Source organism: Capricornis sumatraensis, chromosome 8 (assembly GCF_032405125.1).
Source record: "Capricornis sumatraensis isolate serow.1 chromosome 8, serow.2, whole genome shotgun sequence".
Classification (NCBI taxonomy): Eukaryota; Metazoa; Chordata; class Mammalia; order Artiodactyla; family Bovidae; genus Capricornis; species Capricornis sumatraensis.
Genome location: NC_091076.1, coordinates 111,047,128 through 111,075,006, shown reverse-complemented (window position 1 = coordinate 111,075,006; position 27,879 = coordinate 111,047,128). Strand labels below are relative to the sequence as shown.

Below are 27,879 nucleotides of genomic sequence, written 5' to 3'. Positions count from 1 at the left end.
GAGTTTTCTTAAGTGGAGCTGAGAGCTGACGGGTTCTGGTTATAACAACAGTCAGGGTTCCAGCCTCCAAACTGAAAAATAAACGTGGCAAATAAAGTGTAGCTTGTGACAGCGGACAGGCTGCTCTTTAAAGGTCCATGCTTCCCTCTGGGTGGGGACTCCTGGCTCTCTGGGTAGCTGTTCAGCCCCTGCCAGAGCCCGAGTCACAACCTGGGCAGAGCGGGGTGGGGAGAGGGAGAAAGGCCGTCAGGGGATCCTTCCCACTGGGCCTTTTTGTTTGTTTGTTTGTTTAATGGCTAAGGTAGAGCTGCTGAGAGTCATCTTTTTTTTTTTTAGAAATGTTTGTGTGCCCTTTGTTCCCTGGGGACAACCAGCAGAGAGTGCCTGAGCTGACTTGGACAGGGAGCTCGACAAACACCATCGTGGGAGCATTTACACCGCGGAAAGTGGCGAATGGCACCCGTCGGAGCTTTTCCCCTCAAGGAGAGCCCGCTTTGCAGCCCCCTGACCTGTGTGCTGACTGGGGCTGTGTGCCTGCAAAGATAAAAACGGTAAAATAGGTGACCGACTAGGACTTCCTACACAGCACAGGGAACTCTGCTCAGTGTCTGTAATAACCTAAACGGGAAAAGAATCTGGGGAAGAATAGAGGCACACGTATGTGTGCCCGAACCGCTCTGCTGTGCACTTGAGACAGACACAGCATTGTTAGTTGTTTAGTCACTCAGTTGGGTCTGACTCTGCGACCCCATGGACTATAGCCCACTAGGCTCTTCTGTCCATGGGATTTCCCAGACATGAACACTGGAGTGGGTTGTCATTTCCTTCTCCAGGGGGATCTTTCCCACTCAGGGATCGAACCCATGTCTCCTGCACTGGGAAGTAGATTCCTGACCACTGAGCACCAGGGATGCCCTAATCAGGTGTACTTCAATACAAAATGAGGATTTTTAAAAATGGTGAACACAGAAGTTACCTGCTTTCTACCCCTGTTTGCTATACCCAATGAAAAAAATAAAGTAGATTTCTAAAAATGCAGCTTAACGTGGCAACAGTAAATATCACTATATGAAAAAATATTGTATATATGAGGATTGCTACATACAATATCAGCCAAGATATTCCTGGCAAAGTAGCCTTACCTTTAAAGGAAGACCTAAAGTAGATGAAAGAGGAGAGTGAAGAAGTTGGCTTAAAGCTCAACATTCAGAAAACGAAGATCATGGCATCTGGTCCCATCACTTCATGGAAAATAGATGGGGAAACAGTGGAAACAGTGTCAGACTTTATTTTTGGGGGCTCCAAAATCAGTGCAGATGGTGATTACAGCCATGAAATTAAAAGACGCTTACTCCTGGAAGGAAAGTTATGACCAACCTAGATAGCATATTAAAAAGCAGAGATATTACTTTGCCAACAAAGGTCTGTCTAGTCAAGGCTATGGTTTTTCCATTGGTCATCTATGGATGTGAGAGTTGGACTGTGAAGAAGGCTGAGTGCCGAAGAATTGATGCTTTTGAACTGTGGTGTTGGAGAAGACTCTTGAGAGTCCCTTGGACTGCAAGGAGGTCCAACCATTCCATTCTAAAGGAGATCAGCCCTGGGATTTCTTTAGAAGGAATGATGCTAAAGCTGAAACTCCAGTACTTTGGCCACCTCATGAGAAGAGTTGACTCATTGGAAAAGACTCTGATGCTGGGAGGGATTGGGGGCAGGAGGAGAAGGAGACGACAGAGGATGAGATGGCTGGATGGCATCACCGACTCGATGGACGTGAGTTTGGGTGAACTCCGGGAGATGGTGATGGACAGGGAGGCTTGGTGTGCTGTGATTCACGGGGTCGCAAAGAGTCAGACACGACGGAGTGACTGAACTGAACTGAAACTAGATACCAGAAAATAAAGCACGAAGTACTGACGGGTGTTGTTTCATCAATAAAAAGAAAACCTGGGTTCCAAGTCCCGTGACCTTGAGGGAAGGAGGAAACAGCACTCTGCTCCTTTTTCTCTGCAGAACTGGATTTTCCACGAAAATTGTTTCCTGGAAGGAGCAGCACCTCTTTCAGATTTGAAATATATATATAACAGTCTTTAGTTTTGAATAGGAAATATTTGCACGGTTCAAAATCTTACATTTCGGAAACCTCTCTCATCCATGTCTGCTCATTCGCCAGCTTCCCCTCCCCAGAGGTAACTGCTGTGGCCAGTGTTTTTTCCCTTGTCTCTCTCCACTGTTATTTTACGGATTTGATAACAACATCCACACTGTCCTGAAACTTGCTTTCCTCTCTTGTCAATAGTTTTCCTATACAGCCCAACTTGTGTAGTTATCTACACAAATTTTACAATTACAAAACCCTTTTAAAATGGAAACCTTAAAAGGGTTTAAACAGGCGTATTGACTAGCATTATTATAGTGCTTTCTTGCATCATTGATGAAAGCGTAATTGGCACATCTTTGCAGAGGGCAGTTTTCCGTTTCAGAATTTATACTTAGCGGGGCTTCCTAGGTGGCTCAGTGTAAAGAATCTGCCTGTCAATGCGGGAGACGCACAGGAGACCCAGGGTTCAGTCCCTGGATCGGGAAGATCCATGGGAGTGGGAAATGGCAACCCTCCAGTATTCTTGCTTGAAAAATTCCCTGGGCAGAGGAGCCTCACAAGCTAAGAGCCAGACACAGCTGAACAACTGAGCGTACACATACACGCCCCTTGACTCAGAAATTTCATTTCTGCAGCTTATCCAGTTTGCTCAAGTGTGCAAGAAAGTGTGTTCAAAGATGTTCACCACACTGCTATTTGTGTGTCCCTGGTGGCTCAGACAGTAAAGAATTCACCTGCAATGCAGGAGACTTGGGTTCGATCTCAGAGTTGGGAAGATCTCCTGGAGGAGGGCATGGCAACCCACTCCAGTATTCTTGCCTGGAGAATCCCATGGACAGAGGAGCCACGGGGTAGAAAAGAGCTGGACACGACTGAGTGAGTCAGCACAGAGTGTTGTTTATAACTACACAAGCAGGCGTCTATGATACGGTATTCCAGGGATGGCTCTGTATTTAGGGCCATAGAATAATTTCCAATTTCAGCACAGTTTGTTTTTGTTGTTGTTAAAAATATCATTTACATATACATGTAAACACAAACAATTTGCTGTGCACGAAAAGTACACAAACCATTAATGAGAGTTGGCCTTGGGGGTGATGAGGAGTGACTTTCCCTTTTTACTTGATGCATTTCCGTAATTTTGCAATTAAACAACTGACGCACACAAGAACTGCCTTTGCAGGGGGTCTTCCCCGCCTCATGCAGCTTCTCCCGTGGGAACGCCCGCCTCCACATTTTCTTCTGCAGCTTCCAGGGCCAAACTCCCTAGGAACGTCCTCTTTGAAGCGTTTCCAGTTCTACAACTGAATGTGAGCCTCTCTCTTGAGCCTGCAAATCTCTACATGCTTCCCATCTCTGCTGTTGGCCTTGCCGCATGTAACGGGTACTCGATAAATCCCTGGGGAATGGATGAATGTCCTCCTTATCTCAGCTGCACTGAGAAGTACCCTCTGTATTTTTCTGGAAAGACAGTAAATGGGAATCACAGGCTTACAAAGGAGAAGCTGACCTGCATGCTGTTCGGATAGCGTAGGTTTGCTCTGATGCTAAAGTTCCCTGAAACCATGCCTGCTACTCTTCCCTCTAACTGTATCATCTCATAAATTTCTCGGTTCTCCTAGTCAGGACAGCCTGAACTGATCTTGAGGATTAATTTCTGTCCTTTCTGCTGAAATAACCAGTCTCTCTTTGGCATCTGGACACAGGTTCCCAGCCAAAAGCAAGGGTGCCAAGCCCTCTTAGCAGAGCTATTCCAATTGCATGACTTAGAATTTACATTTTGCCACACTCACTGGTTACGAACCAGTGATGAGAAGTGACATCCTCTCTGCCTTACTGAGGTCCCCTGGGGAGGAATCTGGTGATTATCCATGAATTATTTTCTAATTAATTGACCCCCCCCCCCCAGCACCACGCTCTGTTCATTCCCCAGCATGTCTGGGAGATGCTGAGCCAAGTGCAGAGGTATGATGGGGCTCCTGAACCCCATCACCTGGCTCAGGACAGATGATCCGTGGAGGTTCGCAGAGTCTAGACCATCCGCACGTAGGATCCTGAACAGCAGGAGGGAGGCAGGAGTGGCTGGCAGGTGCTCAGGCAAATTCCTTCTGCTGGAAACAGTTCCACGGTCCTTGTGTGGCCGCATCGGGAGGGAGATGGGGGCACCAGGGGAAGATTTCAGAGCCACGTTGTGTGTTTTCTTCCCAACTAAACTCTTCGTTTCTTGAGGGCAGGAACCTGCCTAAGATTTCTGCATCTTCCTTAGAATTTGACCAAGTGCTCTGCATGCAGGAAACGCTCTATAAATAACTGATCCTTGGATGCCCGAACAATTTTCCTGCTGCAAAAACTCCACCAGACTCCAAAACACCAGCATCAAAAAACTCAAGGGGAAAAATGTTTGGAATACAGGGGTCACACTGTCACACTAGAGTTCCATCTCTGCTGGATGGGAACGCACAAGGTTCTTTCTGACTTATTTATTATCTTACTCATTTCCTGAATTTCCATAAGCACTCTGCCATAAAGAAAATTATGAAAGCATTATGGTGAGCCTCTGAGGACTTGGCTTTCTATCTAAATCTGTGCATCTGTTTTATCCATATTATCTGTTTCAATATTCTTACCTTGACAATGGTCACCGGAAGAACATTGTCCCAGAGTTATTTTGTTTGGGTGGTGGCAAGTTTGGAAGTACCTTCCTCTTTCTTATCCTATTTCTCTTGTGAATAAGAATGATCCAGGTTTAATGGGACCTGATGGTTATATATTTGGAAGACAATTTCTAAGAAAAAGAGTATAAAGCTGTGATCACAAAATCAGGCATGAGAGTGACTATTTCTTTGGAATGAGAAAAGATGTCAACAAATTACTAGAACCTTGTTTTCATACATACATAAGATTTCATACATAACATAGAAATACACTTGATTGCAACCTGCCTCGGAAATGCACTTTATTTCTGAGACCACTGGGCCCATGCAGGCTGCATGTCCCCACGACAGAATTATCTGGAACAGAGGATTCTCTCCAAATGCCCCTCAGCAGTCTGGTGGGCTCACCGCTGAAATCCGTGACGTCAGGGAACTATAGTCAATATCCTGGGATAAACCATCATGGAAGAGAGTGTGAGTAAGAACATGTATCTATGGGCTTCCCTTGTGGCTCAGTTGGTAAAGAATCTGCCTGCAATGTGGGACACCTGGGTTTGACCCCTGGGTTGGGAAGATCCCCTAGAGAAGGGCATGGCAACCCACTCCAGTATTCTGGTCTGGAGAATCCCATGGACAGAGGAGCTTGGCAGGCTCCCGTCGCTGTCGCAGAGTCAGACACGACTGAGTGACTAAGCACAACATTTATATATAAACTGAGTCACTTACATCCAACCAGTCCATCCTGAAGTAGATCAGTCCTCAATATTCACTGGAAGGACTGATGCTGAAGCTGAAACTCCAAAACTTTGGCCACCTGATGCAAATAACTGACTCACTGGAAAAGACCCTGATGCTGGGAAAGATTGAAGGTGGGAGGAGAGGGGACAACAGAGGATGATGAGATGGTTGGATGGCGTCACCAACTTGGTGGGCATGAGTTTGAGCAGACTCTGGGAGTTGGCGATGGACAGGGAGGCCTGGCATGCTGCAGTCCATGGAGTTGCAAAGAGCTGGACACGACTGAGCAACTGAACTGAACTGATATATATAAATACTGAGTCACTTTGCTGTACAGCAGAAATTAACCCAACGTCGTAAATCAACTATACTCCAATACAATTAGAATCAAATGAATCCTGTGACTTTCCACAAACAGGCCGGGACGCCTCCCTGCTGCTCTGTCCGGCAGACTCCAACAAACAGCATAGCCCCACTTTATCCCCTTCTGCTCCCTTGCCTTCTGCTGCGTTTATCCCTATGTCTTTGAGGCCAAGACAAGTCCACGGAAGCCTTGAGGCCATCTTACACCCAACAGCTGCTACCCCCCACCCCGGCCCCTTATATGCCCCCCTCGACTGGTGGCCTGTCTGTTCCGTACGTCTGCGAGTCTATGTGCTATGGCGCTGCGTGCTAAGCTGCTTTTATGCCACACTCACTGGTTCGTCGTATTTTTTAAGGTTCCACGTATGAAGGATGCACAGTATTTCTATTTCTTGGTCTGACTTATTTCACTTAGCACGACGCCTTCCAAGCCCACCCGTGTTGCTGCAAATGGCAAAACCTCGTTCTTTCTAAAGGCTAATATTCCACTGTATAAACGACATCTTCGCTACCCATTCATCTGTGGATGGACACCTAGGTTGTTACCATGTTGTCAACAGACCTTGCTGACTTTGGATGGCCCATCACAATGAGCTGGATGCTAAGGCAAGCCTGGAGGGACATTCCTGGAGCTGGGACTCTGGCCTCAGCGAGAAACCTGTATCTCTACCCAAGCAACAACTTCCAGACCTATCGCCGAAGGTGACAGTAGATTGGACACCCTGGAGAAGATGGCAGGGTGATCTTTGTTCCGAGGGATCCCCCGGAGTCGAGGCAGGGGACTAGCAGGTAACTTCCAGCTGGGCCAAGGTTCCCAGATTCTGGTCCTGGGCCCAGAGCTAAGCCCTGAAGTGACCAGCAAGCATCACTTGCTCCATGCACGTGAAACTAGAAAGAGTTGCTAAGCGTAACCTCTCAGGGAGAGGCTCAGTTACACGGACAGTCAAGGCTCTGAGAAGTCCTGCGGTCAGGCCTCCTGTGCAGGGGGCACTTCCTAAAGCTTTCCGTTCTGAGCACGGGAGAGCACGCCCTGGATTCTGCGTGGGCACGATGGACTTTGAGAAACATCAAATGTTAACACTGAGCCCTCACTCTCACCCCAGTGTGACCATTTACAGAGCGGAGGGCCCAGGCTGAGAATGAGACGTTCCCATAGGATCCCGCCTCTGTGATGTAGACCTGAGGTTCTCGACTAGGGGCAACTGCACCCCTCGTGGGTGGCACCACTGAGAGACGTCTTGGCATCACAGCTGGTGGAGGCAGTGCTGACGGACGCTACCAAACATCCTGCAATGCATTCTCCTATTTCATTTACTTTTCTGTTGAGCCCAGCAAGACAGAACATCATCTTCCCCAAATGTCAGCAGTGCTGAGGCTGAGAAGCCCTGGCCTGGAGCCACAGAATCATGAGCAAACGAAGCACTTAATCCTCTGATAATGACCTGAAAATTGCTGTGATGGGCTCTGGACTCTGAGAAACTCAAGATTTTCCATACGCAGCCTAAAAGCCTTCCTCGGGCTCTGCTACCCTCCCCCCGTACACTCTGCACAGCAGAAATTTAAATATTATTTTATTGTTTAAAAAAAGACACATGTGAGTCAGCAGTTGTTTAGCTGTCAGGCTTGTACCAACCCAACAAGCATGTGGATAAAATAGCAACCACGTGGTACTCGCAAAGGATGCAATGTTGGATTTTGGCCTTTTTCATCCTCTGACTGTGAGACCTAAAATAAACAAATAAATGTTTTTCTCTCTCCCCCTCACACACACGATAAACAAATGACGCTGACATTGGATGGCTATTTCACCATTTTGGCAGAAAACAGAACTTTAAGTCTAAAGGCAGTGTTCAGAGTGAACTAAGGAAAAAGAAGAGCCTTAAAAGCCCACACGCTGGATCCTTCAATGAACAAACGGTGACCCAAATACAGTCGTTTTCAAAAGTGTTTGAACTTGGCCTTACCGCCTGTCACCCAGGCCTTGGCTGCCCCAGTAGAGAGGGAGCTGAATTAGGGGCTTCTGGCGGGGGGGTCGCGTAATTCCACGGTTGGCAGGCAGATTTCCCTGCAGCTTCCCTGCAGGTTAAATTCTCCCCAGCCCTTGGCCTGTGCACTGTGCTGATCTGCATGTATTATTTTTCCGTCTGATTTCCCCACGGAGAGGATAATTGGTCTCTTTTCCTCCTCAGCACGAGAAGTGACCTGTGGGGGAGGGCAACCTGCTGAGAAATGACTGTGATTTCCGTTCTGGCGGAATTTCACCCACCCCTGTTCCAAGAAGGTGGCGGACTCTGTGTTTCCTTGTCTTCTCCTTGTTGTTCAGTCCCAAGTTGTGTCTCGTTCTTTGCGACCTTAGCCCGCCAGGCTCCTCTGTGCATGGGATTCTCCAGGCAGGAATCCTGGCGTGGGTTGCCGTACCTTCCTCCAGGCGATCTTCCCAACCCAGGGACTGAGCCCGAGTCCCCTGTGTCCCCTGCATTGGCAGGCGGGCCTGCACCACGAGCGCCACCTGGGAAGCCCCAGCTTTTGAAGGTTCTGGCCAGGAAGTGACGTAGCTCATTTCCGCCCACAGGCTGGGCTGGAAGTTGGCCCACGGGCCTCCCCGCTCCCAGCCACGAGGAGGCTGGGACCCACTCGGGGGCATGTGGATTCTGGGGCTTCTGCCCTCAGCCCTGGGTGCTTGTTTAGCATCGGAGGCATCACTTTATTTAATGCTCTTATACCTGCATTTCTGAAATGGATTTTGGGGTTTTCCCCTGCATTCTCTTATTCTAGCTCCCCGAAGTCCTGGGACCAAACTACATTTCTCCAAACTACACAGGAGGAGATGAAGGTCCGCACGGGTAAGCGGACGACACAGTCAGTGAAAAGGCAGAGACTGACACCACGGTTCTGAGCCGAGACCTCCCTGCTCTTCCACGGAGGCCGCACAGACCGTGAGGCTTTGCAAGAAATCCTGAGGCTGTGAGGGCTTCTCAGGGGGTGCTGTGGTAAAGAACCTGCCTGCGAATACCGGATAGAGAGGAGTTCTGGGTTCGATCCCTGGGTCGGGAAGATCCCCTGGAGGAGGAAATGGCAGCCCGCTCCAGTATTCTGGGAAATGCCGTGGACAGAGGAGCCTGGCAGGCTACAGTCCAAGGGGTCGCAAAGAGCTGGACAGGACTGAGCACGCACACAAACACGTTGAGAATGTTGATGGAAACTTAAACACCAGGATGGTGATGGAAACACTGAATCCGCTGGTCTATTTTCTGTTGAGAAAGTAATAACTGTACCAAGATTTCAGTGAGATTTTGCTAACTGGGCTGATTTCCCAACACAAACCCCTTCCTTTCTGGTTGAAATGCAGTCACTTTCTCCCTGGAAGTGGTGTCGCAATAGACCCGGCCCGTCCTGACCTCCTGGAGTCACGGCTCAGGCTTGGTGCACCGTGAGAGGTCAGGGGTCGAGCCGGAGGGGATGGAATGTGGGGAACCAGTGCTGGGAGGGTCACTCAGAGGCCGGGCCAGGTGGGGAACCACGAGGACCTCGGTCACGAGAACAGAAATTGGGAGGAAGAGGAGCAGCGACCCTGACGGGGCCAAGAGGCCTGGATGAGAGGAAGGAGGCCGCTCCCCTCGCCCTGCTCTTAGAGGGCCCAGTGCCGCTTGAAGAGGAGCAGCGACCCTGACGGGGCCAAGAGGCCTGGATGAGAGGAAGGAGATTGCTCCCCTCACCCCGTTCTTAGAGCCGCCCAGTGCCGCCTGAAGCATGTGGCGGGTGTTACTCACGGTTGTTGCTCAGTTGCTCAGTCGTGCCCGACTCTCTGCGCCCCCATGACTGCACGCAGCACGCCAGGCCTCCCTGTCCTTCGCCATCTCCCGGAGTCTGCTCAAACCCATGCCCATCGAGTTGGTGATGCCATCCAACCATCCCATCCTCTGTCGTCCCCTTCTCCTTCTGCCTTCAGTCTTTCCCAGCATCTGGGTCTTTTCCAGTGAGTCAGCTCTTCACATCAGATGGCCAAAGTATTGGAGCTTCAACTTCAGCATCAGTCCTTTTGTCAAGCACTGTCTGAAGCAATTTGCAACTGTTACTCATGGACTCCTCCCAGAAACTCCTTGTAAGGTCAGTGTGACTGTTACTACATCCACCGTAAAGAAATGGGACCCGGATGAAGGCCGCACAGGTGAGCTCTCCAAAGTCGCCCGGCTAAGAAGCGGCAGACCTGTGCTGAGACTCCAGGCTGGAGTCAGAATGTGGGCGAGAGATTCCAGTAACGCTTTCACCCTCGATTATAAAAACAAAGACGTTACAGTATAACCATACAAAGCAGGTCTACGGTGTATAAGGGCAGATGAGTTCGGCTCTTTCCATAGCTTTTGCTGCTTACTAACAACCTCCTCTCTTGCAGGATGGCACAGGATCTCTGCTTCCAGAGCAGAGAGCTGGACGCGGTGCTGGCCATCCTGCCTCTGGGACCCTGATCGCTGCCCACCAGTGCGCTCCGGTGGCATCTCAGCTTTGTCTCCAGGACCCGACGTGAGACGTGAGGCAAAGTTAGCATCGCTGGTGCACCGCTGCCTTTGATGTCTGGGCTCCAGTGAGACCCAGCTTGTCTGAGCGGCCGTCCTCGCGTGAAGATGGGATACCAGTGCCTCTCGTGGCGGGCAGTTCTGAGGGTTAAAGGTGACAGTCCGTGGGGGTGGGGCCAGCCCTGCACCCGTACAGAATGGATGCCAGCCATTGTCAAAGCCACCAGCTCAAGGTCAGAGGGAAAGGTCCCCAGTGAGGCAAGAGCAGCCTGCTGAACTGGCTTGATAAATGCTTTGTGAAAAAAAGAGAGGAAAAGGAGGATTTCTGCCAAGTCAGCGAGAAACATCAGCTAATGGCTTTCCCCAGGTGTGTGTGTGCACTTGTGCGAGCACATGTGTGTGCATGTGCGTACGTGTGTGCGCATGTGGGTATGTGTGTGCATGTGGGTATGTGTGCATGTGCGTACGTGTGTGCATGTGTACGTGTGTGCGCATGTGGGTACGTGTGTGCATGTGGGTATGTGTGCATGTGTGTACGTGTGCGTGTGTACGTGTGTGCATGTGTATACGTGTGTGCATGTGTGTACGTGTGTGCATGTGTACATACGTGCACATGTGTGTGCATGTGCATATGTGTACATGTGTGTGTGTGTACGTGTGCGCATGTGTGTACGTGTGTGCGTGTGTGTACGTGTGTGTGTGTACATGTGTGTGCGTGTGTGTGTGCGTGTGTGTGGGGGGCATATAATTTCTGGAGCTGTTCTTTTAGTCTGACTCTGTGACCCCGTGGACTGTAGCCCACCAGGGTCCTCTGACCACAGGATTCTCCAGACAAGAATACTGAAGTGGGTTGCCATTTCCTTCTCCAGGCGATCCTCCTGACCCAGGGATCGAACCCGCGTCTCCGGCATTGGCAGGCGGGTTCTTCACCACCGAGCACCAGGGAAGCCCTGTAATTTATGGGGTAGGCAGACTAATCGCAGATGCCCCGGTCTGTGTTCTCCCCCCTGCAAGCTCTAGATATCACAGTGGCCACGGAGAGACGAACATGCATATTTTCTCTCTGGAAGCAGCAGCGGAGGCTGAGGCAGGCCAGGGCTGGGCTGGAAGCTCCGGGGTTTTCTCCTGGCATCTGGGGAACGCAGATCCTGCTTCCTGCGTCTCGTGCACCCAAGCAGGCATTAAACATTAATGAATATGGTTGGCTGTTGATGGAAATCAAATCACCCACATGGAATGCAGGGCAATAACCAGCTAGTGGTGCTTTACCTGCTGCTGGCTTGGCGGCGGGAGCCAGTGCCCTGTGCCTTACCCTGGAGACCTCACTCTGCCCCCGTACCCGCTGGGTGAGGTCTGCGGCCCACTTTACGGAGCAGGAAACCGAGATAATGAGCCTCAGGTCTCCCAGTGTTTATGTAGCAGACTCAGGATTTAAACCCAGAGCTGCCCAACCACAAGGCTCTGGGGTTCTCATGTGTTCACTCATTCTTTGCCATTCAGTTGCCAAGTCGTGTCCGACTCTTTGTGACCCCATGGACTGCAGCGCGCCAGGCTTCCCTGTCCATCGCCATCCTCCAGAGTTTGCCCAAGTTTATGCCCACTGAGTCGGTGATGCCATCCGACCATCTCATCCTCTGTCGTCCCCTTCTCCTCCTGCCATCAATCTTTCCCAGCATCAGGGTCCTTTGTAATAAGTCAGCTCTTCACATCAGGTGGCCAGAGTATTGGAGTTTCAGCTTCAGCATCAGTCCTTCCAATGAACATTCAGGACTGATCTCCTTTAGGGTGGATTGGTTGGATCTCCTTGCAGTCCAGGGGACTCTCAAGAGTCTCCTCCAGCACCGCAGTTTGAAAGCATCAGTTCTCCAGTGCTCTGCCTTCTTCACTCATTTGCAAGCACTTATCAAGCACCTGCTGTGCACAAGCAGCATTTTAGACTCTGGAGTCACGTGGCCAAGAAGCAAGCAAACATCAGCCTTCTGGCTGTTTCTCGTGGCAGCCCTAACAAGCAACTCAGACTTGGGGGCTTTGCGGACACGTATTCTTGGAGTTCTGGAGCCAAGAGTTTGAGATCGCGGTGTCAGCAGGGCTGCGTTCCTTCCGGTGGACCCACTCTTTGCTTCTTCCAGCTCCGGTGGCTGCTGACGTTCCTTGGTTTGTGGTCACGTCCCTCCAGCCTCTGCCTTCTTGGTCCCAACATCTCCTTTCTTGTGTCTAAGCTCGCTCTGTTTTTCTCTTGCAAGGACACATGCCGTGCGATTCAGGGCCATCCACGCACTCCAGGCGGGTCTCTTCAAGACGCTGAAGCACATCAGCAAAGATATTTTTTCCAAAGAAGATAATGGTGTTCTGGGGATCAGGGTGTGGTTACATCCACTCAGTTCAACACGTCCTTGAGAAGCTGACAGTCCAGTGAGGGTGTACCCAAAGCATGCCAGTAAGTGAGAGGCCAGTACGTCGTGACGAAAGACCTGGTGAAAGTCACGCAGGCGTTGGTGAAAGAGGCCGGGCCTCTCTTTGGCTTGGAGGAACAGGACAGATTCTCCGAGTGGGCAGCTCTGCAGGCTGTCCTGAAGGACAGGAGTCAGCTGACCACCTCCAGTGGCGCCCAGGCTTCTGGCCTTGTTCACCTGCTCGCTTATTTACACTTTAAAGAGTAAATAACATTATGGGGTGTGTTAAGCACAGCAACCTACTCCCCCCTTGCCCAGACAGTGAGAACGAAGCATTGTCACAGATGCAGATAAAGTGATTTTAAACATCACAAATCACAAGTGGCCTAAACAGAGCGCTAGCTCAGTTCCTGCCAAAAAGAAGGGCTGCAGATCAATTGCTGTAAATCCAAGCCCATCGTTTTTGGCCGACCTCCCTTGACCTTTTGACGGATTTACAGCCCACAGCAGAACAGAACGCCACCTCATCCAGTTACCTGGGGTACACATTTCCAAGTTTAACCTGGAGGGGCCCCTGGTAAGTTACACTGCTCAAATTAAGCATCCGACGGTCGCTTTATTGATGGCTTTTTAATACCTAAGGTGAGCACTCGCGTATCGTCTATTCTGGTATTTTTCCAGCCAAACATTGTGCAGTCACATTCCGCAGCACACGGGTTTCACATGCGGACCTTCCGTTGGCTCGTGCGTCACAGCAGATCCAGGAGAACCAGCCGAGGAGGCTCCAGGCTGTCCCGGTAGTCTGGCCCCTGTCTGGGCTCTGTGGCTTGAGGCCGGTGGCTTGACTTCCCTCGCCCATCCCGTTTGACTCTGAGACCTCCATAAAGAGCCTTTGTTCCCACATCCAAGTTCAGTTAATTAGCAGATTTACTTCCCTGTCCCAAATGAAAACCCTGACGACCACACTCCAGGCACCGCCAGGAGAGTCATCCTAAATGCACTGCTGCTCAACGCCTATCAGAAGCTCTGGCAGAGAGAGCAAGACCTGCTGTGTAAATGGTACAGTGCTCTTTTGTGTAAACAGGAAAACAATCCTTTTTGAAAAATGAAAGTAAAATGGCAACTGCATGGCCTTCCTAGGCATCATGAGATGTGCATGACTACAGCAGGCTTCATGGGGCTTTCCCTAAACACATGTCCATGACCTAACCTTCAGGTGGTGCTAGTGATTAAGAATCTGCCTGCCAATGCAGGACCCACAGGAGACAACGGGTTCAAGCCCTGGGCCAGGAAGATCTCCTGGAGAAGGAAATGGCAACCCCCTTCAGTATTCTTGCCTGGGGAATCCCAAGGACGGAGGAGCCTGTGGGCTACAGTCCATGGGGTTTCAAAGAGTCAGACATGACTGAATGCTCATGCCTATCCTATCCCTAACCTCTGAAACCTGTGACAGTGACCTTATTTGGAAAATAAGGGCTGGGAGCAGCTGGCCTCTTCCCAGCCAATTCTTTTGGATCTGCTATGGCAGAGGTAAGTGAAGTTCTTGAGATGGGACTGTCTTGGATTATCCAGGTGCGTCCTGAGTCCATGACCTGAGTCCTTATAGAAGAGAGACACATAGAACAGAGAGTCCCTTGGACAGCAAGGAGGTCAAAACAGTCAACCCCAAAGGAAATCAACCCTGAATGTTCATTTGAAGGAATGATTCTGAAGCTGAAGCTCCAATACTTTGGCCACCTGATGTGAAGAGATGACTCACTGGAAAAGACTGTGATGCTGGGAAAGATTGAGAGCAGGAGGAACAGGGAGCGACAGAGGGTGAGACGGTTGGACGGCATCACCGACTCAGTGGGCGTGAGTCTGAGCAAACTCTGGGGGATGGTGGAGAACAAGGAAGCCAGGTGTGCTGCGGTCCACGGGGGTCACTGGGGGGACGTGACTGCGTGGCTGAACAACAACAACCTGAGTTCACAACCTGCGTCCTTGTAGGAGAGCGACACGGAAGCAGAGACAGACACAGAGGTGAAAGGAGAGGCGAGGTGATCAGGGACGCAGGGGCTGGAGTGATGCGCGCAGGCATGAAGCTGGGAGAAGCAGAACGGATTCCCCCATAGACCCTCCCGGGAGCCTGCTACCCTGCCCACACCTTGGTTTCAGAACACAGACTCCAGAATTGTGAAAGAATACGTTTACATTGTTCCAAGCAACCAACAGTGACTTAAACAGGGGCAATTTGCTACGGTAGCCCTGGGAGACGAATACTGTGACTGAATTCCCTTTTTAGACCTTGCTCAGGAAATGCCAAGAGATCCGATGGTTCAGTGTGCATAAACAGCTGGGTGTGCTTTTTCTCATATTCTGTCAAAATTACCTTGAAGCACACGTTTTCAAAATGCAAACTGAAGCAATCAGTTTCAGAACCTGCGAAGCACCTCCAGAAACCCTGGAAGTTCATGAAGCACACTTGGAAAGCGCTTGTCCAGTGTTTTCCCTCAGACAGAAGGAATCCTGGTTGAAGGTGTGCAGAGCTTGGAAAACAGGACTGCTGGAGCTTCAAGAACCACAGACTCACCCTCTTCATGTTAGAAAGGAGGCAAGTGCTTCCCTAGGGATTGACACAAGGCATCATGGGTCCCAGTGGAATTTTGGGAGAAAGACACATGAGTTCACATCCGCTCCTTCTTTGGACTCCTATAGAGCACGGTTGATTTAAGGGAAAGCCCAAATTAATAAAGATTCCTATCCTCTTGCAGGAATTCTAATGGTTGGTGTAAAAGATTTGCACAATCGGAACTAGTTAACAAATTTGCTTTAAAAATGTCTTACTGGGCTTCCCGAATGGCTCAGTGGTAGAGGATCTGCCTGCCAGGAGACATGGGCCCTATCGCTGATCCGGGAAGAGCCCACGAGCTGCGGAGCAACTGAGCCGCTGCCCCACAGCTGAGCCTGCGCTCTGGAGCCCGCCAGCCGCAACTAGCGAAGCCCTCGCACCCCAGAGCCAGTGCTCCGCGGCGACAAGAGAAACCTCCGCGGCAAAAGCCACCGCAGTGAGAAGCCCCACACTGCAACGAGGGAGTAGGTCCCGATCGCCACAGCTGGATAAAAGCCAGAGCAGCAGCAAACACGTAGCGCAGCCGAAAGTAAACAAATAAAAATGGAAAAGGTCTTATTAAGACTCCAGAACGGTGGCTACCAGAGTCAGAAACTGCAGCAGGCACAACCTGAGAAAATGTCTACCATCACGCCCGTCACAGAAGTTCTTCCAGGTCACGTGAGGTCTGAGCCGCCAGCCTGGTTTGGGGGAACTGTTCTTCCCACACTGAGCCACATGGCTCGAATAGAGCATCAGTAGAGAGTTTCCAATGACTCCACCTCCCCAGAGCCAGTGATTGGTTGAAGCGCCTGTATCTCCTCAGAACTGGACCAATCATAACCCTCTAGAGCCTGGCGTATTCCCAGGTCTGGCCAATCAGCGACTTTGCCCAGGATATTTCTTTTTGGAAATCCGAGAAGCCCTTTTCTCTCTCGGGTCCCAGTGCTCTTGGGGCTGGGAACCTGCAGAGGGGATTAAGGCAGGCAGAAGGACTAAGCGACAGAGAGTAGAGACAGCTGACCTCACCGAGCTTTGGTTACTTGATTCTCCACATTTCTTTTAACTGCTTGCTTTGGTTGGAGTCGGATTTCTGTCGCTTGACATCAAAGTATCTTGAAGAGAGTAGGCAGCACTTTGCAAATATCATGTACTATTTCCTAAGAAAATAAACGTAGCCACGGAATGCAAAGTATGCATAAAATGTAATGGAAATATAGACCTCATCAGCTGAACTGGGTAGGATCCAATGATCCTGGTTTAAATAACAACGCTGCAATGAAACGGTGGTGAATTGGGGCTTGACTTGGTAATGGAATTGTAGCTGGTCAGTCTGACTTCCTCCAGAATCTCTGAGTGCCCGAAGAAGCACAGGAGGCAGAAATAAGCAGCTGCTGCTGGTGCAGGATTCCTAACTCAGAGTGAAAACACGAGCTGGGCTGTGAGTGAAGATAAATACACTTTCCCCACAAAGTCACTACTCGGCCACTGAAGAAAATGAGCCAGAAATAGAAAGATGCCAGTTATCCTGCTGTGCAGCACAGGGGACTCTGCGCAGTGTTTTGTGGCAGCCTGGATGGGAGGGGAGTTTGGGGGAGAAGGGATGCATGCGTATGTGTGGCTGAGTCCCTTCGCTGTCCACCTGAAACCATCACAATATTGTTAATCACCTATATTCCAGTATAAAATAAAAATCCCACTTAAATGGATGAAACTCGGATGACAATCTGTCCCTCCACACAGACTCCGTTGTGGTGAGCATCACGAAAAATGAGCTTACCCACGGCTCATGCGCTTGACCCGGGTAGAGACAGCTGAAGGCCAGGGTGCCACCTGAGCGCTGAACTCGGCTTCCCAGGGCTGAACAGCTTTGCTTATTCTTCTGCCGGCGGAACGCTTTTCTCACCCACCCACCTCTCCCACGTTTCCTGAAACCCCGCCTCTTCCGGGGCCGTCTCACTTTCGGCCGCCAGCTCCTCCGTTCATCTGCCCCCGTGCCAAGTCCTTCGGTTTCGCTCTACTCTCCACATTTTGCTGAATTTTCTTACAGGTTCTTGGCTTCTTAGCAATCACAGTCCTCCACCATTTTCTATCCCCTGTGGCTGTCCAAATGTATCGGGTTTGTTACGAGAGAATCCAATAAAACAGGCCCTTCTCTGGGCCTTAGCTTCGGCTCTTGCTCAAGAGGAGAGACGCTGGCCGGCTTCAGGTCTTGATTTCCAAGGTCGGCCTCCAGGGACCCACACTCCCGGATCCCGGCGTCTCCAGGGCACTCAGACTCAGGGTTGTGTTGATTTCACATTTCCACCGTAGGACATCCTGCCAAGTGACAGGCCATAAAAAGAACTAGGCCTTTTTTTTTTTTTTTTTTTTCCATACTGTGGTTTTCATTAGTCCTGTGTGTGTGTGTGCCTGCCTATAAATAACAGGTACTCAGATGCTCTGGCTCCTGGAACTTCTGCTCCATCCAGGCTGCAGCTGTTTGGAATGGTGTCCCCCCCTTGGCTTTGAGCCATGCGAAAGCCGACTTCAGCAGAACCCTCAGGTTCTTAGCAGTGTCTGGTTTAACAGATGATCGCGGGGAAGACCCAGATCGGCACCTATGGAGGAGTGAGCGGGGAGTGCTTTTGGCTAAGTCAGGGTCCCTCCGTGGTTCCCGCTTTTTTAAATGCCTGACTTCTTGGCTGCTCTTTCCTCAGAAAATGCAGGAAGCTGAGGAAATTCTCTCTTCTTGGCAAACGGCACCTTCTCAACTTTCTTCCAGGGCTGAAAAAAAAATTTTTTTTGGAAGCTGATTTTATTTATGCTCCTGCAATAGAGAGAGCACCCCTGGTCTAAATGCCAGGATGTCTCGGTAGGAGGGTTTCACCTGAGACTTTCAAAGGAGAAAGAGGCAGGTTATAGGTGGGATGACTTGTTTTTGTTCAAGATTGTTTTTGTTCAAGGCTTTCATCCCCAACAGGGGCTAAAAGGATGTTGAGTAACAGCCCCCAAGTCCTGAGGTCGTCTGTTCCCAATTATTTGTCCCACAGATATTCACTCTGGCTCTCCCGTAGGGGAAACCACAGAACAGATGTACTCCTGCGACCACGTGCAGGCTGGGGGCTTCTCACGCCAGGCGCGAGGGCCATTCGTGCTCATGCGACAGCTGCCGTGAGGCTGCACAGTCGCGACAGCTCCCTGCTGCCGTAGAGGAGGGTGCGCCCCATCGGGGAGGGGCCAGCGTGGGGGGAGGTGGCCGGAAACGCCTTTCCCAGAGAGGAGAAGCGAGGACCTGGAGCTTCCGAGGGTGCAGCGGGCTGGAGCTGATGGTGAGACCGCGTGGATCTTGGCCCCTCGGGGTGCCAAGCCCGTCTGAAGTTTGCCAGCTACCTGACATAAGAAGGCAAGTGGCAACCAGCTTCCCATCCCCGGTTTCCTCCAGAAAATGAAGTCAACGGCAGTACTGCCTTTGTTTTCTATGCCAAGGAGCAAATTACCGCCACCCTGGTGGCCTTATGCAACACCCGCTGACCGGTCAGGGTTCCTGCTCAGCGTGACTGAGTGCCCAGCGCAGGCTCCACAAGGCTGAGGTCGAGCTGTCCGCCAGGCTGAGTGCTCATCCGGGGACTCTGCAGGAGGCTCTGCTGCCATGTTTGTTAGAAGAATTCATCTCCTGGTGGTTGTGCAACCGACGGCCCTGTTTCCTGGCTGGCTGTCAGCTGGGGCCCAGCTTAGGTCCTGAAGGTTACTGTCTCTCTTGCCACAGCCCCCTCCCCCCCCCCCCGCCCCCATCTGCAAGTCAGCAGAGGCACTTCCAGCCCTTATTCGACTTCCTCTTCTTTGATTAGCTGGAGAAAACTCTGCCTTCAAAGGGCTCATGTGACCAGGTCCAACATAGCCAGGCCAACATTGCCAGCATTCACTGCATCATAGAGAAAGCAAGGGGGTTTCAGAAAAACGTCTATTGCTGCTTTACTGACCTCGCTAAAGCCTTTGTGTGGATCCCAACAAACTGCGGGAAATTCTTCAAGAGATGGGAATACCAGACCACCTGACCTGCCTCCTGACAAGCCTGTATGCAGGTCAAGAAGCAACAGTTAGAACTGGGCATGGAACAATAGACTGGTTTCAAATCAGGAGAGGAGTACGTCAAGGCTGTATATTGTCACTGTGCTTATTTAACTTATATGCAGACTACATCATGCGAAATACCAGGCTGGATGAAGCACAAGCTGGAATCAAGACTGCTGGGAGAAATATCAATAACCTCAGATGTGCAGATAACACCACCCTTATGGCAGAAAGTGAAGAGGAACTAAAGAGCCTCTTGATGAGGGTGAAATAAGAGAGTGAAAAAGCTGACCTAAAACTCAAGACTCAAAAAACTGAGGTCATGGCATCCAGTCCCATCACTTCATGGCAAATAGATGGGGGAAAAGTGGGAACAGTGACAGACTTTATTTTCTTAGACTCCAAAATCACTGTGGACAGTGACTATAGTCATTAAATTAAAAGAAGCTTACTCCTTGGAAGGAAAGTTATGACAAACCTAGACAGGGTATTAAAAAGCAAAGATATCACTTTGCCCACAAAGGTCCATCTAGTCAAAGCTGTGGTTTTTCCAGTGGTCATGCAAGGATGTAAGAGTTGGACCATAAAGAAGGCTGAGCACTAAAGAATTGATGCTTTCTAATTGTGGTGCTGGAGAAGACTCTTGAGAGTCCCTTGGACTGCAAGGAGATCCAACCAGTCCATCCTAAAGGAAATCAGTCCTGGGTGTTCATTGGAAGGACTGATGTTGAAGCTGAAACTCCAATATTTTGGCCACTTGATGGGAAGAGCCGCCTCATTGGAAAAGACCCTGTTACTGGGAAAGATTGAGGGCAGGAGGAGAAGGGGACGACAGAGAATGAGATGGTTGGATGGCATCACAGACTCAGTGGATGTGAATTTGAGCAAATTCTGGAAATGGTGAAGGACAGAGGAGCCTGACGAGCGGCAGTCCATGGGGTCTTGAAGAGACAGATACGATGTAGCGACTGAACCAGAGAGGGTGCCCTTGGGATAGGGAGATTACCCAGATATTTAAGGACAGCAAATATCTGGGTAATCTCCCTATCCCAAGGTCACCCTCTCTGGGAGAGAGGTTTAGTTACATCTGTAAAATCCCTTTCCTGCAGGGCCTGGTTGCAGTGGATTGAGCAAGGAGGCTTGTGTACATCAGGGCCGGGCCTCTAGGGACACGTCTCGGAATCATACACCTTCTTCCCGAGAAATCGTGAGGCCTGAGTTAGCAGGTGTATGTCAAGTACCTGGCAGCTATCACGCCTGTCTCGGGCAGGATTTGCATGCAGAGAACTGGCCAGCCCTTCTCGCAGATGGACGAGGACTTGGCTGGGGGTGAAGGAGGCGGGGTGGCAGCTGTTGGGACCAGCAGAGGAGTCGATGAGCGCCTTCCGGCTCTCGGCCAAAGGGCTTCTTTCTGATGACACTGGAGACAGGACGTGCGGGTCTGCCTTGTGTGGTACCCTCCCCGGTTTGGGTCTTTGCCACGCTGACCGCAGTGAGGACTGGGCTTTGGGATGAGGCAACAGGAAGCTGGCCCAGCCCTCTCCGAAACCATCTGCTTGGAGCTCTTGGCTCTGACAAGAGTGGGGAGATTTCCTCCAGCTGAAAGTCCAGGGACTCAGAAACCACTGAAGTCATAGCTTTCCCCCAACCAGCCCAGCAAGGCTCTAACTGGGAGAGAAGAGAAACGGACGCCCAGACTCCCACCCCCTCTGCTAACCACACGCAGGTGGTGGCCGAGGGCCCTTTTCGGACCCGTTCTCAGCCTGGCGTCACTGGCAGAAGAACCAGCAGGGGGTGCTGGCCTTGCTGACTCTGGGCGAAAGATGGACAGCAGTGTCTCTGAGCTGGGCCCTGGGCTTCTATCCAAGGCTCTGTAGGGGAGCCGCCCGTTCCCAATAACCCTGCTCTCCAAGTGATCTGGGCAAGCGTGAGATCAGTAGGAAAGAGGCAAAAAGGAAGAGGTGAGAAGAGACTTTATTTTTCCTCGCCCAGATGCACGGTGGGAAGCAGCTTTCCCTCCGCCGATTCCTAGGCCAGACGGTTCTGGTGTCTGGCTAAACTCTTTCTCATCTCGTCTGGCTCTCTCCCTGCTCGCCTCTCACTGCTTCGGCTTCTGGAGCTTCTCAAAGCTTCTACGAAAACTGGGGCCAGTTTACTCCCCTCGAACGCCTGTCATTTTCGCAGAGCTGCAGTGTGTCTTTGCTGTGACTTTCAAAGAGAGTCTCGGGCCAGACTTTCTTCAGTGAGAGCAAGTGCGCAGGAGGAGGGAGACAGGGCATCTGATGGGGGACGAGCACAGAGAGACACAGTCGGTAACTGCAGGAAGACAGAACCTTCTCGATCCCGGAGGAGGAGGTCCAGAGAGAAAAGCAGAGAGAAGAGGATTTGTGTCTGTGTTGTAGCTGCTGGAGTTTTTACACCAGGGAGGCATGACCCCATTTGACCTTGACTGTAAGAACCAGTGTTACAGAGGAACCGACCAAAAATATGTGGGCGCAGGGCCAAGCCGAGCTGACTGGCTCTGACAAGTCAAAGGACAGATGTGGTCTGGCTTGGGCGGCTTCTGGGAGGGGGCGAAACCCGGAGCTCAGCCTCAAAGCTGTGAGGGTAGTGGTGCCGTGAACCTGGGCTCCAGGTGTGTGCTGCCCTTCATCACTGCATTGACAGGAAAAGGCAGAGAAGGCGATGGCACCTGACTCCAGTACTCTTGCCTGGAAAATCCTATGGACGGAGCAGCCTGATGGGCTGCAGTCCGTGGGGTCGTGAAGAGTCGGACACGACTGAGCGACTTCACTTTCACTTTTCACTTTCTTGCATTGGAGAAGGAAATGCCAACCCCCTCCAGTGTTCTTGCCTGGAGAATCTCAGGGACAGGGGAGTCTGGTGGGCTGCTGTCTCTGGGGTCACACAGAGTCGGACACGACTGAAGCGACTTAGCAGCAGCAGCAGCTTGTTGGTTTAAGGTCTGAAATACTGACGACCTCATTTCCCCGGCTCCCTGTGGCCCCCCGGCTCCCCGTGCCCCTCGCGTCCTCACGCCCATCGAGGGCTGGTGCTGGACCACTGGCGGGATCAGCGGCCGACGATGTGATAGGAACATTGTCCCAGATTACTTTTTCAACTTGGATTGTGCCTCACTGTGGTGTTGGAGAAGACTCTTGAGAGTCCCTTGGGCTGCAAGCAGATCCAACCAGTCCATCCTAAAGGAAATCAGTCCTGAATATTCATTGGAAGGACTGATGCTGAAGCTGAAACTCCAATTCTTCGGCCACCTGATGCGAAGAGCTGACTCATTAGAAAAGGCCCTGATGCTGGGAAAGATTGAAGGCAGGAGGAGAAGAGGATGACAGAGGATGAGATGGTTGGACGGCATCACCAACTCTATGGACATGGGTTTGGGTGGACTCCGGTGATGGACAGGGAGGCCTGGTGTGCTGCAGTCCATGGGGTCGCAAAGAGTCGGACATGACTGAGCGACTGAAGTGAACTGAACTGTGCCTCACTTAGTTACATTTTGAGGGGGAAAGAGAGGAAGGGAAGGAAGGACGGCATTTAAGGAGGTCTGCAAGAAGCTTCAAGTCAGCACGGGGATCGCCCACCCGACCCACGACGTGCCTTTCGCATTGCTTCAGCTCAACTAGATACTGACATCCCATGAATGAATATTGATCGAGGACCTGAAACATGCAAGTGTGTAAGCTCCATCTTCCACTGAAATAAAAACGGGATGTGCTGGGAGGCGGCGGGTAAGATGGGACATACCCTAACTCTGGTCACAGGCTCAAGTTATAGGAACGTACCTCTGACTTCACGCATTACTCGCTAGGTGCTGGTTAGGAGAATCAGTCAGGCAGACCTAACGGGCTCATCCGAGCACGTGGCGGGGAGGCTGATTTGGCTACCTGTTACCTGCACTTCTCCAGGTGAGGCAGCTGCTTTGCTGCCACAGTTATTTTGGAAACCAGTCAATGGCAAGTGACCATCGGCACGATGGCATCCACATACGTGTGCAGAGCTCTGGGTTTTCAGTACTGGCTGGATAGCGGCTGCAGGCAAGGGAAGGGGCGCGGGCTTGTGTGTGCGAGAGCGAGGCGGCCGGCACGGTCCCTCCCTGCTTCTCTCCTCTGCTCTTTGTTCTCGCCATCGGCACCGAAGCCTGCAGCGCGTGTCCTCATGTCGATGGGGCACCGACTCAGGTAAGGTGGTGGTGGCTGTCTCTCCTAGCGGAACTCTGAGTGCGATGCAGACGCACCCTGGCTAGTGAGTCTCCCACGTTCCATTGATGATCATTATCTTTTGTTAAAAATTCTTCTACATCATGGTTTTATTTATTTATTTTTTGGCCACACTATGCGGCACGTGGGATCTTACTTCCCTGACCGGGGATTGAACCTGGGCCCCCTGCATTGCAAGCTCAGAGTCCTAACCACTGGACCGCCAGGGAAGTCCCCCACAGTCCACTTCTGGCCTGATGAGGTGCTAGTTACTCAGTTGTGTCCGACTCTTTGCAAGCTCACGGACTAGCCCGCCAGGCTCCTCTGTCCATGGGATTCTCCAGACAGGAACACTGGAGTGGGTTGCTGTTCCCTTCTCCAGGGGATCTTCCCGACGCAGGGATCGAACGCGGGTCTCTGCACTGCAGGCGGATTCATTACCAGCTTACCCACCAGGGAAGCCCCAATATGCACCACACGAGCCGGAATATGATTATTAACGTCCTTGCCTGGACGCATACCATGCACTCTGGGTGAAGCTTCCCTGCCTCTAGGGTCCAGTTTCAACACTTGGAAGAACAGCTCCCCCTCCTGTTACAGCCCACAAACCTCATCTGAGCTCTCACGGATTAAGAGGAAGTCACGGGCTTCCCTGGTGGCTCAGCTCCTGCAGCGCAGGAGACCCGGTTGGATTCCTAGGTTGGGAAGATCCCTTGGAGAAGGGATAGGATACCCACTGCAGTATTCTGGCCTGGAGAATTCCATGGACTCTACAATCACAAAGACTCGGACACGACTGAGTGACTTTCACTTCACTAATGAGTCAATATCACAACTGTTCACATTCAACTGACCACACAAACCCATCCCGTTGCCTCCAAGTACAGCGAAGGCCCCAGCCCCCACCCATCCACTGTTAAACGGCCAAGATCACTCCTAAGCAGTGAACGAGGTATTCTGACACGTAATAACATAGAAGTCAAGCTCAAAATGGTCTGTAGGACAGACTGGTGAGAAAGAGTCTTGCTTTTCTGCCAAAATACTCCTCCGACTCTCCTTAAGGACCAAAGTAACATACAGAATTTAAGGCCACAGCTGTGGAATAAGTGGATGCTGATCAACACTGACACGGCGCAGTCTCCCGCGTCCCCCCAGATCCTCAGCTGACGTGTCGATCATTCTCCAAGGGCATAATTTAGTCATTCACTGATCCTCACGTGGTTGATGAAATAAAGGTGATATAGAAAATGACAGCATCTGAGAAGCAATCTCAAACTGCCTTTTCACTGCGTTCAATTAGCAAGAGAACCACTTCCTAATATAAAATTATCAGCCGTAGAATTGCAATCGAAACGCACTGTAGCGACTGCAGCTGATAACTCTCATTTTTTCTCTTTTTACTTTCCAAAGGCCCCCTCCACCCCTGGCCACTCTCAGCGCTATAGAATGATGAGCAAACAGTTTTTACTTGGACAAGCACTGAATTTCCAGAGACTTTGTTTGCCCATCCTCTGGGGGCCCATAAAACCAGTGAAGAGGACTCCTTTGGAAATCTCTCGTGTTAAGAAAAGTGATGAATGTGTCCAAAACTGAGCTGAGTTATCCTCAGACCGGTCCATACTCAACCAGAGTCCTAACTCCTCCAAGGCCTCTGTCATCTGGGAACTGACCATCCCAGCTTCTCCAACACCCTCCCTCCCCACCCCTTCACACACACACAAAATCCTTCTTGATATTACCCTACATATGTTTGGCATTTCCCCCTCTATATTTAGTCTTGGATATAAAAAAATTTCCAGGTAGTCTATGAAAGCATGGAGCCTCAGCTCCAAGTGAGCCAAACCCTCACAATAATAAAACTGCTTGAAAAAAAAAAATAAAACTGCTTGTAGGTTATAACACTCAGGAGAAAGGGGCAAGCCACGCTTTAAACTTAACAGAGTGGCGACCACTTAGGGAAACTGTCTTTCTGGTCCGCTGACCTCTCCTGATCTCTGACCCGGGGCAAGGGAATAAACAAGAGGGGAGAGGGGTTTCCGGGAGTATCCCTGGTTTCTGGAAAGCGCCCAGGTCTAGAACTAAGGGCTGGGCGCAGAGAAGCGCTGGAGTTGCTCTGTTTGGAAACCTCATCCTGGAAAACGGAGATCCCACATCAGGAGCGGGCGAAAGAGCGAGGAGACGGCTCGGGAACGGAAGGGGCCCGGGGTGAACCCCGGGGGCTCAGGAGCGGGTGTGGGAGCATCTCCAGGCGCGCTACTACTGCCTGCAAACTTCTCCTCGCCCCGAGATGGGCGCGGGCGCAGCGCGGGGCGCGCGGCGAGGCCGGGTGCCCGGCGGGGCTCACCTGTTCCAGCGGGCCACCTTCCTCCGGTAATAGCGCAGCGCCTCCGGGCCGGCCAGCAGCGAGTCTTCGGGCCCCAGGAGCGGCGGCTCCTCCGGCTCGTTGTACAGCGGGTGCGCGAAGAGGGCCCGCAGCTTGGAGCCGGGATCGCCGCCGCCGCCCGGCTCGACCCGCCGCGGGGCCGAGGGGGCCGGGGCTGGGGCCGGGGAGGCGGCACGGCGGGCGCACGGGCAGCCGAGCGGGCGCTCCCGGTGCTGCAGGCGGCGCCGCACGCGGGGCCCGAGGTGGAAGTAGAGGTCGGCGGCCAGCAGCGCGCCCAGCAGCAGCAGGGTCAGCAGGCGGTCCCGGCGCAGCCCGGGCATGGCCCCACCGGGTGCGCGCGGAGGCGCCCGGGCCCCGGGGCCGGACGCGCCGCGCGCGCAGAGCCCCCTCCGAGGGGGTCGCCCTTGAAGTCGCGGCCCGGGCGCAGAGCGCGCGGGCTGGGGCGGCGGCCCCTCTCCGCGCCCAGTGGCCCCCGGGGGCCGGTGTCCCCGGGCCCCTGCTTCTCACACCCTCTGCGCCCCGGGAGCCGCGGCAGGTGGAGGATCCGGGCGCCGGGGCGCGGGGACGGGCGGCGCTCGCCTCCCGGCGGCGGCGGCGGAGGGCGGGCGCGGAGCGCGGGGCGTCTCTCCGGAGGATGCGGTCGCTCCGGCTCCTCCGGAGGGCGGCGGGGACGCCAGTGCCCCCGGCTCTTCGGGCCGAGCTGGTGTGCGCGCCCGGCCCCCGGGGGAGGGGTGACGCCGCCGCCCCCGCCCACTGCCGCTGGCACCTGCCCCCGGCGCCGCCCGCCCGCCCGCCGACTCCGGGCCCTCTTCCGGCCCTGCCCGGCCACCTGGTCGCCCGGCCGCCGCGCCGGCCTCTCGCCCGGGACGCGCGGGCCCCGCTCGGGACTCAGCCAGGCGCTTGACGGGGCTCCAAAGCTGCGCTCGAGAGACCTTCGATTTTCGTGTTTATTTCCTAGAAACAAGACAGCTCCCTGAAAGCCTTTCCCCTTAAGACCTGCCAGGTGTGTGTGCGTGCGTGCGTGTGTGTGTGTGTGTGTGGCCCTTTCGCTGTCTGCGTCTTCCCGCAGAGCCCCGTCCAGATCCAGAATGACCGGCGCTTGGCGCGTAGTAGGCGCTCAGGGAACAGCCGCGCTCAGCCAGGGAAAATGTTTGACCTTTGAAAAGAAGGCGCCGGTTCTACCTAGAGTCTTGCCGACTTCCTGCCTGGATGCAGCGCGGTTCCCCGGTGTGCCCGCGTTTACCGAGCGGGAACGTGTCCTCCCGCGAAGGAGCGGGCCCTCCCGCTGACCCCACTCCGAACTTCGTGCTCAGCTGGGTGCGAAAGCGGGTCCGCCCAAATGAATCACTGAAGGACTGTGTTAGGCTTTCCCCTGGTATCCTGTGAGGTCATTCACACCCCTTCCCAGCCCTTTTCCCTTTGAGGAAGACGGAGGGCGAGGTGGTGGCCCGGCCCTGGACTCCTGGCTGCCCCGTTTAATGAGCTGGTGGGATGGAGACACGCTGGCCTGACGGCGGAGGTAGCCCACCCCGCCTCCATCCCCCAAGCCCTTCCTGGGTATGAAGAGACATCTTTGCCAGGAGCTGCCCGCCCAGGCACAGAACGTCCCCCTTCTGTGAACTTGGCTCTTTAAACCCCTCCTGCCCTCCTGGAGTCAGAACTCTCAGACGCACCTGGACTTGTGGGTTCAGATTCGAGGGCCTCCCCCTGTGGCTTGCTGGGAGATCCCTGTGGCCTCTGCCAGCCCATGATCTGTAAATGAAGCTAATGATAGAGCTTACCCCATAGGGTTGGGCTTCCCTGGTGGCTCAGGCCCTAAAGAATCTGCCTGCAATGCAGGAGACCCGGGGTAAGATCCCTGGATCAGGAAGATCCC

At 52.4% G+C, this 27,879-nt stretch overlaps 1 protein-coding gene across 1 annotated transcript in view; it reads right to left on the bottom strand.

The window, feature by feature from the left end:
• The window catches only part of FAM20A (FAM20A golgi associated secretory pathway pseudokinase), a 40,101-nt gene extending 13,778 nt beyond the window's left edge, over positions 1-26,323 (bottom strand). The window contains exon 1 of the mRNA XM_068977163.1: positions 25,965-26,323. Coding sequence (XP_068833264.1) covers positions 25,965-26,323 — 359 coding nt within the window. The remainder of the gene's footprint in view (positions 1-25,964) is intronic.
• Positions 26,324-27,879: the final 1,556 nt, after the last annotated feature.